This window comes from Pteropus medius, unplaced genomic scaffold (assembly GCF_902729225.1).
Source record: "Pteropus medius unplaced genomic scaffold, Ma_sr-lr_union100, whole genome shotgun sequence".
Lineage (NCBI taxonomy): Eukaryota > Metazoa > Chordata > Mammalia > Chiroptera > Pteropodidae > Pteropus > Pteropus medius.
This window is the reverse complement of record NW_024340701.1, coordinates 2,051,018-2,061,924: the sequence shown is the minus strand read 5'-3', so window position 1 is coordinate 2,061,924 and position 10,907 is coordinate 2,051,018. Positions and strand designations below refer to the sequence as shown.

At 39.8% G+C, this 10,907-nt stretch overlaps 3 protein-coding genes and 1 pseudogene across 7 annotated transcripts in view; 2 read left to right on the top strand and 2 right to left on the bottom strand.

Annotated features, from left to right (window-relative positions):
- The window catches only part of IPP (intracisternal A particle-promoted polypeptide), a 21,388-nt gene extending 18,322 nt beyond the window's left edge, over window positions 1-3,066 (top strand). For both annotated transcript variants that reach the window (XM_039884646.1, XM_039884635.1), the window contains one exon: window positions 1,077-3,066. In XM_039884646.1, the coding sequence (XP_039740580.1) occupies window positions 1,077-1,301 (225 nt within the window). In that variant the 3' untranslated portion in view covers window positions 1,302-3,066. The remainder of the gene's footprint in view (window positions 1-1,076) is intronic.
- Window positions 2,500-8,307, bottom strand: TMEM69 (transmembrane protein 69). The gene is made up of 3 exons (XM_039884701.1): window positions 8,155-8,307; window positions 6,547-6,689; window positions 2,500-5,349 (listed from the first exon to the last, which is right to left on the bottom strand). The coding sequence occupies exons 2-3, from the start codon at window positions 6,586-6,588 to the stop codon at window positions 4,642-4,644; spliced, it is 750 nt and encodes a 249-aa protein (XP_039740635.1). The 5' UTR covers window positions 6,589-6,689; window positions 8,155-8,307; the 3' UTR covers window positions 2,500-4,641.
- Window positions 6,835-6,953, bottom strand: LOC120581589 (uncharacterized; annotated as a pseudogene).
- Window positions 8,308-8,321: 14 nt separating the features above from the next.
- Window positions 8,322-10,907, top strand: part of GPBP1L1 (GC-rich promoter binding protein 1 like 1) — a 42,787-nt gene continuing 40,201 nt past the window's right edge. The window contains exon 1 of one of the 4 annotated variants that reach the window (XM_039884669.1): window positions 8,322-8,544. The gene's annotated coding sequence lies outside the window, so the exon portion shown is untranslated. Of the gene's footprint in view, window positions 8,545-9,302; window positions 9,406-9,819; window positions 9,971-10,370; window positions 10,391-10,907 lie in introns of those variants that run through there. The other 3 variants (XM_039884678.1, XM_039884660.1, XM_039884686.1) reach the window with 3 other exon arrangements.

The following is a 10,907-nucleotide window of genomic DNA, read 5'->3' as shown; positions in this document are numbered from 1 at the left end:
TTTTTTTTTTTTTTTTTTTTGGCATATTCTTTTTTTAAAAATAACTTTTGAATTTAGAAAGATCATTCTTAGTTTATAGGCTTATAAAAAATGGGCTATAGTTTCCAACCCCTGAGGTATACTACCTTTCTGAAAATATGTTTTACAGATCACTAACTCCCCTAGGTGGTCCTTAAAAAAAGGATTCCATGGTCAAATACATTTGGCAAGTGTTTTTTTGCTATACTGTTCTGGAGATTTATAAAGCTATTAGCATCTCAAAGATTTTTTTTCCTTTTTTGAACATCTTTTCTCACTTGATTGCTCTTCCAAATAAACTTTAAAATCACATTGTGAAATACATGCACATGCACACAAAACACACATATACACACTCAGTTTCTTTTGGGATGTTATCAGATTTACCCAACTATATGTGTTATTTTGAAGACACATAACATTTTTAAAATAATTGAGTTTTCTTATTAAAAAGAAAGCTATAGCAGTCACCTTAAATTTGTCTTAAGATTACATGCCTTAAATTTGTCTTAAGATTATATTACATATATTGATATTTTATATTTGTGTGGCTATTGGAATTAGAATATTCTATAGGGTTATTGCTGGTATGAAGAAAAACTTGTGTTTTATCTAAAGTGAAAGCCCTTTCATCCAAAGCAATTAGGGCCAGTGTTTGATCAGTTATAAGGAAATTGATTTTAAACTGTGTTCAAAGACTATTAAAAGCCCTTCTGCATACTGTGTGTTTTCTTCTTTGAGCTTTGTAGGTTTGTGTTGTGTGTGTATATATATATGCATTACCTACTAGTTTCTCAGATTGCCTGCCTATATAGAATTTCTAGATTATCTCCTGATCATAATTATAATTACAGTCATGTTTTTCAATTATTTCCCTCTAAATTCACTACTTTGTCTACATCTACTCAAAAGTTTATTTAAAAATGTTCTATATACTAATGTGTCTAGATTGTGATTTGAAATTTAAACGTGTAAAAAGAGCTAGAGTATCTGACTTCTCAACAGTTTTCTCTCTTATCATTTTGTGACACTGCTAATCTTTTTTTTCTCTTAACCAGGAAAAGTGGGTTGAAGTTGCCTCAATGAAAGTGCCTAGAGCAGGCATGTGTGTTGTGGCAGTCAATGGGCTTTTGTATGTTTCTGGAGGGCGATCTTCCAGCCATGATTTCTTGGCCCCAGGTACCTTGGACTCAGTTGAAGTTTATAACCCTCATTCAGATACATGGACAGAAATCGGTAACATGATCACCAGTCGTTGTGAAGGAGGTATTGCTGTACTGTGAAATACAAACCACAAGAGAGCACAAGAAAGACTTTGAAAATATCAGATCTGACCTTTTGCAAATCACACATGTATTTGGTGATAGGATCCTCTGATTCCTTTAAGTTTTCTGTGTATTTGGTAGATAGGTGTCTGCAGACTGATTTTTCTAAGAATCTAAATAAAAAGGCACGTGGAATATATCGCAAATTAATAAAGAGCTCACAAAGATAATGTCAAGCTTACCAATAGAAATGCTATTTATGCTCTAGAACTGTCCAATTAGGAGAAGAATCCTATTTGTAAAAATGTTTGCTAGAAGCTTCTTGGCAAATAACGGCTTCTCCAGTACAATTCAAGCTGTAACTTGACCCTTATGTGATGTAAGAATACCAGTGAGACAGTTTAAAGATGTCTGTACATTCATGATTCAATCCAGAGCAGAATTTTCCATGGCCATAGTTTAACCAACAGAGAAAAGCCAATGAAACAACTTCCTACTTTTATTTAATGCTAGGAGTTTTCACTAGCCCCAAACTTTTTAATGGCAGCAGACATACTGGGAGGGACATGTAGGAAATATCTAGCTATTAATATAGAGAGGTAAGTTTGAACCTGTTGATAACAGCATAAAAAAAGCTTTTGCTCACTTAAGTTTTTTTGTCTTGATGCTGAGAATACAAGTGAGTAATTAATAGGTTCTTAGTGACAGTGCTTTATAGGATATAATAGGATGTCGTAATGGGAGATAGAGCCTAGCAAGTGGTATGCACCTAGTAAACTTCTTCCCTATTTTCTAAATAGTCACTAAAAATATCTGGCTTTGGGAAGAGGGAATTTTATTAGATTATCGAGCTTTTTTTTTTTTTTTTTTTTTTTTGTGAAGCTTACTTGTACTTGGGCAAGCTTTAATATGAGCTTACTATGAGGCTAATGCCTGCCTTGAAGGTGGAATTATAGATACTTGTGAAACTTCTTATAGATGCTGATTCATAAGATGGAAAGGCTTCTTCTCATCCAAAACTGCTTCTCAAAACCTCTTATTTTCCTCAAGAAGTATTCTAAAGAATTGTTCTGAAAGGAAGATTCTTCATATACATGATCATGACTTTAAAGTTATTTCTGCTAGTCAGTTGAAGCCATTTAAATTCAAGGTCTTGCATACATTTAGGTTTACCTAGCTGATTCCAGGATTTGATTTCTATATTCCTGATTACCCCTCTTCTTTACTAAAGTCCTTCAGTATATTGTTATAGGTATCAGTAGTTTATTTAGATAGAAAACTTTTGGTAAACCTCAGGTAGCATTCATATCCAAAATATTTGGATTGGCCCACAAGGATACTTTTCTTCATAACTTAATCATATGTTTATATTAAGAAAAACTTATGTAGTACAAACAGAAAGCTCTGAAAGTCTGAAGGGTCACAGATACCTGGTTGGAATCTATAAAATGTCAACGAATGAAGTGTCAAAGTAATTTGTAGACTATTTGAGCTCATGTGCCTAAATATTTCCAGTTTTAAAGAATCTGCATTCTGGTTCAAAAGAAATTTACAAAATGCTCCTATTATTTAATTCTCATTATTGCCTGGCAACCTAAAGTGGCACTGTTAAGGGAGGCATTTTGTAATGCTGTGGCAGAAATGTAATGTCAAAACAATCAATGTTTGGGCTTAATAGGTCCAGATGATCCCTGAAAATAGGTCATTGTAAATATGCTTGTTACTTCTAAGGTAATGACATTGTTTTACAAAGAATATACTAATAAAGTATTTTCATTTTTGCTTTTCCGGGATTTTGCTTTTCCTTCTGAGAAAGATCTTCTGAGGAGTATGAGCTTTCTTTCCCTTATTAGGCTCTAGTAAACTATTCTCTACATTAATAAAGGATTGTGTGGTGGTTTCAGCCACAGACTTTAACTGGTAAGCTTTTCAATGATCAAAACAAGGTCTAGCTCCATGGTGTTGTGTTTGTTTGCCTAAGGCTGCTATGACAAAGTACCATAGAAATTTAAACAACAGAATTTATTGTGTCACAGTTTTAGAGGCTGGAAATCTAAAGGTGTTGGTAGAATTGGTTCCTTCAGAGAGCTAAGAGGGAGGGATCTGTTCCAGGCTTTTCTCCTTGGAAGGTAGCCATATTCATGTTCACATGGCATTCTCCCTGTATGTGTGTTGGTCTCTACATTTTCCCATTATAAGAACACCAGTAATATTAACATTATAGTCTTTCCTTATGACCTCATGTTAACACTATTAGTTCTGTAAAGACCCTATTTCCAAATAAGGTCAAATTCTTAGATATTGGGAATTAGGACTTAATTAACATATAGTTCAGCCCTTAACAGTCATGTAGTAAACAAGTTACCACTCCAGACTGATCTCCCCACAGCAAGAATACTAGAGTGGAAATCATATGTATATAATTTACTTTTGAAATTTACTATTTGAATACTTATACAAAGATAACACATACCAGGTGATATCTCCTGATTTGTATTCTTACACTATTTTAAATGTTTTTTCTTTTTCTATGAGGCTAAGAATCTCAAGAGATGAGGTTTTCAAGTTAGAATCCCAAGGTGATGCTTTTGCTGTTTTAAAAAAGCTTCTCTGTGAGCTAACATGTAAAACTAGATAGCACCAATCATTAGAACATCAAATGGCTCCAGCTTGACCTTTCCTCTTTCTCAACTTGTATGTACTAGTGGCTTTATTCTTTTAAATATGTTTGGCCAGCTGGTGTTCTGTTTGGTGATAAGTTGTGTCTATTCCCTACCAAATAGCCTGATAAAAACTGGAAAATGTGTCCAGCTTTTCTTTAAGCATGAATTCCCTTCATGATACTACTCGCAAATGACTTTAGAGCCACAGATTCTTTCAGCTCATAACTAGGATATACCAGGTAAAATGAGCTTGGAAATACAATTTCCGTGGGCAAATGCAATGAAAACACCCTGGAACCACCTATTATTTCCAGACATTCATGGATATGAAGTTTTACTCTTGAAATGGGAGAATGTGTGTTTTCAGTCATCATAAGGCTCTAGCAAAAGGGATTTTTCATTTTTTTAATTTACATTTTTCAAAATAAAACATTGAAATACTTGAGTGGACGTCTACATAACAAAAAAATTGAATGAGAACTATAACCTAATGACATGAAAAGGACTTGTTAGTGATTTTCAAGCTGTCGATCACATGATTCCTATGAAATAAGGATTTCTTGAATGAAAAGTAATGTGAAGAATTACTATTGGTGGGAAACAACTAAACAATAGAAGTAGAAAAAAGAGATGCAAAACAATCTTACAAGGCTTGTAGCCAATATGCTAACATCATCTACAGAGTAGTTTTATATTTATTCTACTTGACCAGGTCTCTTAGGTCCCTTCTCTAGATAAATACCTTTAGCTAGTAAAGTGATTATAAATGATAAAAAGGCCACTAAAGTGACTACTATCCTCATGGCTCTGAACCAATTGGGATAATGTGGCAAGAGAAAAAGTTCGATATGTAATGCTATCCCCAAACCTATTATGACTGTTACTATAGCTTCACTGAGCCTTTCAGAAATGAGGAAAGCAAACCATGAAAACACAACAGGAACTGTACTATTAGCTAAATTGAGGAAGTCTGGTTTAGCTGGGCTACCTTCTGGCAGAGCAAAACCCCATCTGATACCTCCCAAGAAAGATAGGAAGCTGGCTCCATAAGCCATCTGAGTAAAAGCTAATATGGGGATATAAGTCTTTGTCATCACCATGATCAGTGGTGGAGCAACAAAGGGGATTAATCCTGCCACAGTTACATATAATGCTGGCTTTGGGCTGTCAGGCAAGTAAGTGATGGTTTTTGGTGGCCTGGCTGGAATTACTTCTTGCTTCCGCTTAAAGCTGCATGGAGAAGTATGATAGTATTGTGTCTTGCTCATATACACTGGAAATGATGAGAAAGGCCAAGACCTTAGAAACAAAGGTGAAAAGTTCTGCTGGAGACACGTCTTTAGAGAAAGTATTTCTATTCTCCTACTGGCTCCTACTCCGATTGTGAAAGGGTACTTCAGCATCTATAGAGAAAATAGAACCAGAATACAAAAACATTTAAATATATATATATGTTTATTTTCAAATATATATATCACCAAACATCTCAGTTAATCCCAACCTAGAATGATATAAAAACAAACTATCTGGTTTGTGTTAGCATATAGAACTTTACAGAAAGGTTGGACTACAGGATGATGTTACTGCTGGCAAAGACAAGTAGCTACACAACATGAAAAAGAAACTAAATAGAAACCAGTGATGTTTTGGCCTACACTAATCTTATTCCATAAAAGAAACATCTCAAACAGGAACAGATAAAGACTAAGTCTTTAGTATTTGGCATTCTAAACTGCTTTTTCTATTAATAAATTGTAAAAGCAGCTGCACTAATTACTGTGAGAATGCTATTTTATATAGGGAAAAGCAATCTATCTTCTAATTTAGTTTTATGGGCAGTGCATATTTTTCATAGCTCCATGCCTTTCTACATGTCTGTGCCTAGAATTCTAGCTTACTACTTTTCTATCTAGGGAACTTATCTTTCAAAATTCAGCTTGAAACTTTCTCCAATCTGATTTAATGCTCCTATAAATAAGTACCTTGTACATACTTCCATTATAATTCTCACAGTGAATTAAAAAGACTCAGGAGCCAGGACCATATTTTTTCCTTTGCCTTAAAGAAAAATAAAATTCCTAGTGCCTTTCATGGTATGTGGCCAAAGTAAACCACTCCTGCTGATACCATGTTTTAGTGAGCAGATTCCAGACTTCAACTAGTAAATAGATCATCAGTAACTCAAAAAGTGTTAGATAAAAGAAAAAGAGTTTTTTAAGAATCTTGGTGTTTCTTCAAAATGCTAGGCATGATTCCACCTTGAGGCCTTTTTTCTGAAAACCTTTTGTCTAGAATGTTCCCTGAGCTACTTACATGGCCCATTCCCTCACTTTTGACCAATCCCAACTCGTTGACACTCCTTTATAAATGCAATCCCAGCTCTTGTTGACACTCTTTATTCCCTTTCCCTGCTTTATAGTTCAACACAGCACTTACCACTTGAAATAGTAAAGATTTTACTTATCTGTATTTTAACCCCTCCCCCTTTTGAATATGAAAATAAGGATTTTTTTTTTTTTTTTTTTTTTTTTTGCCATCGGTGTTGCCCAGCCAAGCCATGCCTGGCAAGTAGTGCTCAAATATTTGCTGAATAAACTAACCTTTGAAGATGCTCGAGAAAACTTTTTGATGAAGTGAAGCATACTGGGCCCTAATGAAGTCTTGCTCAGGAAGATGCCAGGCAGTTCTGATCAATGTATTTTTACAGCTAAGTGGAGGAGCTGAATCACAAGCATGTTGCTGTCTACAAAACAAGATGTCACTTAATTGTCTTCATTTTATACATAATTTTATTTTTTTTTAATTTTACTTTTTTCTTTGGCAAAGCTACCCTTAGTTGACCTTACAGATTGCAAGGACCTTGTCAGCTTACAATCCCTTATTTTTTAAGCCTACAGCACCTGGTCTTCCTAGGTGGTCTCCCATCCAAGTACTAACAAGGCCCAACCCTGCTTAGCTTCCGAGATCAGATGGCATCTGGCTTTTTCAGGGTGGCATGGCCATAGATCATAATTTCTTAAAGTAGTAACTCATGTGAATTTCTTTCACATAACAGTTTCCATAAGACTGAAGGTCATAGCCTCTGTTCTTTTTTTCCCCTTCGTTACCTACTTTGAGGCTTAGGAGTTAACAGCTCAAAATGATAGTCACAATCCATACAATTTAGCTATGAACCATACACTATAACTGTGTTTTATATGCATTAACTCATTTAATACAGTAACATCATCAAATCAACTTGGTGCTGAGAGACTGTATGTAGCCTGTTAGAGCGCAAACTTGAGTCAATCTGGGTTGGAATCCAGGGGCCAATACTTACTACCTTTGTGATTTTGGACAAGTTACTTAATTTTGCTATGGACAGTTTACACTTGAAAATAAACATAATTACATAGAGTCGTAAAAATTAAATGAGTTAATACATGTAAAGACCTGAGAACAGTTCCTGACACAAAGTAAACACTCAAAAATGTTAGCTATTATTCCTTGCTTACACAAGAGAGAATAGTTAAGAACCCTGTCTAATATATGTAGCCAGTAAGTGGCTGAGTGAAAATATGAATCCAGATCTGTCTTACACAAGTCCCATTTCTAACCAGGAAAATGAGGTGTCAAGTCTAAAACCCATAGTTGCCGCTTAATTAAAATTTTTAATGAACTAATTTCTTGATCACAGATATTAGGCTTGGGTGGAGAAATCCTGTATACAAGTCCATGTCTTCATTCTACATGTAAGGAAGCAAGTAGGGAGTTGTTGTCCTGGGCCTCTGAGGTCTTAAATGACACCCACCACACACACTCCCTGACTCCCAAGCAGATATATACGGGGGCCGCACACCTTGGCTCAAAATCATCTGCCCAAGGGGCTTCCTGGCCACCCCACTTAAAATCTAAGCGCTCCTTCCACCTTTGGAACTCCCCCGTGCACTGACGTGTCTTCTAACTCATGGGTATCAAAGCGAAAAAATGATAGCCTAAAGCTCGGGGCCTGCCAACTGGTGAGGAAATTAAGGATAAAGATCCAAGGGTTAATCCGCTCAATTTAGGCGAAAACGCTCAAGTATTTCCACTGCCCCAAGAGAAAAAGTTACAAACTGTAAGCCTCAGAGACATGAGAAAAGGGGGTGGAGTCTGGACGCAAGCATCCTGGGGAAACTTTGCCCAACAGAGCCCGCGGCTTCGGTTTACTCCTAACCCTTAGTGCTCACCTTCCCAACCTGCGCCACTGGCAGCTGCCCTGCTATTTACTTGCCAGCGTCGCGCCGGGAGATGGAAAGCTGAGCTGCAGGAAAATCCAGGTTCTCGTGAAAAGACACTTCCGGCAAGTGGGGTTAGACAGTCCCCCACTTCCTGACAACGGGAAAAAATGAGTCCGGGTGGGGACTTGACCAGCGTTAAAGTGGTTCCCAGGCAGTGCTTTCCGTCTTGGGCCACTCCTAATTCTAGTGAAAGTCGGCTTTTGAAGTCTGTAGAGTACTCACCCGAACGATCCTTGCCTCTCTATTCACAGGTTTCCCAGCCAGCAGAATCTAACCCGCAGAATTCGGGAGGGTAGAGTGCAACTACTGAAACAATCTCAGTGATGGTGGTGGAGGAAGGTAGGAGAGATTTGGAGACCAGGCCAAATGTGGCTTGGTCAAACTGCTTGTGCTCTGGAACTCATCTTTTATTTTGCGTAACGGCAGCCTTTCTAGAATCGTCGGGACACATCTCACTGCGCATTAGAGTCCTGAACTAATACCATTTGTGGGGGAGGGATCTTTCTACTTCCATTCTCTTTCCTGGAACACGGAAACTTCATTAAGAAATAAAGAGCACAAGGGACGGGCTTTCATGAAAGATGTGGTGATAAGAGCCGGGGGGCGATTCGTAAAGTTAGATCATTCCCTCTGTCACCTTTTGCTTTAACTTTAACTTGTCGGCTATGTGACCTTGGGTAAGTCTGTTCCCTTCTTTGGGCCTCCATTTTACTATCAAAGGGAACAGCACCAAGCAATTGGAGTGACCTTCTGGAAACACATAGTAGAACAGCTCAAGGTGCCCACGCTGGCCAGCTTCTCCATTCCTCTGGATTCTAGGTGGCCTAGCTTCCTAGTTGCCAGCCATCATATAAGGTTTGGCTTCCCATGCAGTATGAGCTCACAGCTAATTTTTTGTAATAGTAACCGTTTCTGGTCGCGATAGGCTTTCACTTTTATTTCCTTCTCTATCACGGCAGTGCTGTCTCTTCCCGTCATGCTATACCCAATGAGACTATGGGTCGGAGAACCGCTTCTCCGCCATGGCACTGCGGACAGAAATCCGCCCTGCGCTGGGCGGGGGGCGGGACGCCAGCCATCAGACGGAACTACCACTCCCAGCGGGTAGCGCGTCGGCTCCAGCCACGCAGACTTCCACAGCCTTGCCGAGTGGCCCGCTGGGGGCTGGAGTCTTGACATGCGCACCTGAAGGAGCGGAAGGTGGGAAGGGGTCGGAAAACATGCTTCTGCTAAACTGGTTTGCTAGTACTTGTAGAGGTAGTTTGGGAACGGGTGCTTACCCAGAGATGGGGTATGGGAAAGTAAAGAAGGGACAGGGAAAAATGGGTACACATATACACACCACCCTACTCATTGACACGCGTCCAGGCCTGAGTGTTGGGCACCAGGATAAGAGGGGAGTGCCAAACTAGGCTAGCCGGGGTCGGAGTCGCTGGGGGCGGGGCAGGGAATAACCGCCGTTCACGCGCTCCAACGGTGGCGGTGTACGGCGCGGGCAGGGTCATCCAAACAGGGTGCGTGCGCCCTTGTGGACTGTGCGAATTAGTGGGCGTGTAGGAGGCGGGGTCGGGTGGGAGAGGGCTGGGCTGGTCGTCGCTCCTCCCCCCTCGTCCGATCTGCCCCTCCTGGGCCTTGTGGGCCGGGCAGCCATTTTGGGAAGAGCTTTGTTATGGTTGTGGGTTCTCCACCTCTGCGGGATCAGGAAGCTGGGGACGCTCCCTTAGACGCCGCGTCCGGTTTCTGGTTGTAGTCCGGCCGCTGCCCGGTGAGTGGGAGTTCCGGACAATGGGTAATAGGAGATCTAGAGTTTTCCTGGCGTGGGACTCCGCCCGGTGCTTGACCGGCCGGCTGATAAAACAAGTTGAAGGAGGCTCTCACACAGGTGGTTGGGTGTAGGTCGGCCCCGAAAAGGGGAGCGGAGCCCACGGGTCCCGTATTTCGTACCGGGCACCTACCCCCGAGCGTGGCGCTTTGAGCGCAAGCGTCGCTGCGCCTCTGCCAGAGTGCTCCTACTTCAACTTTGGTCTCCGGGTCGGAACGCTCACCTGCGGCTCTCTGGCTCCTCTCCAGGAGTTTCGGCTTGTTGGTGTTTGAGTGACTTGGTTTACGGGTTTTTTCTTTCCTTCTTAAGTTAGAGCCAGCGCCTTTTTTCCAATGAAGGAAAACCTAAGGAGGAAATAATCGTGTAAGTCAAATGTGGAGTATCTGAAGGGAAAAGAACTTTAACCCCTAGCGTTCCGGTTTTCCTTGATAGCGAAGTGTTTTCGTTGATTTAGTCTATCCAGCACCTACCAACCCCGCCCCCGAAAAGAAGCCGGTTGATCTTAAAGTGTTACAACGAGAAATTTTTGTTGTTGTTGTTTTAAATCTACCTCTCGCCCCACCCCACCCCACCTCGTGAAATTCAAAAGAAAGGCTGAATCTAAAATGGCTGTAGCTTAGGGAAGTGCCTCGAGCTTCAGTAACTTAAATACTTTAAGTTATCTTAAATTTTTAGTTGTTTCTCTTACGGAGACAACTGAATCTCTTTGATCTTTTGGTCTTCTTGCAATTGATGTCTTATCTTGAAGAGTCCTTGCTAGACGAAAACAAAGGTGAGGCTAAAGAAGTTTGCTTACTCCAAAAGTTTACATAAGGGTGGGTGCGGGGTTTGTTTGTTGTAGTTGCTTATAGTTTTGAAATTGTGCTGTGGTGTTAATTTT

Excerpts from the sequence above, each read along its gene's own strand:
- TMEM69 (XM_039884701.1), bottom strand. The coding sequence starts at position 6,588 with ATGCTTCACTTCATCAAAAAGTTTTCTCGAGCATCTTCAAAG. Across the intron at positions 5,350-6,546 it reads TTTCTCGAGCATCTTCAAAG|ATGCTGAAGTACCCTTTCAC; the intron begins GTTAGTTTATTC and ends TTTTCTCTATAG.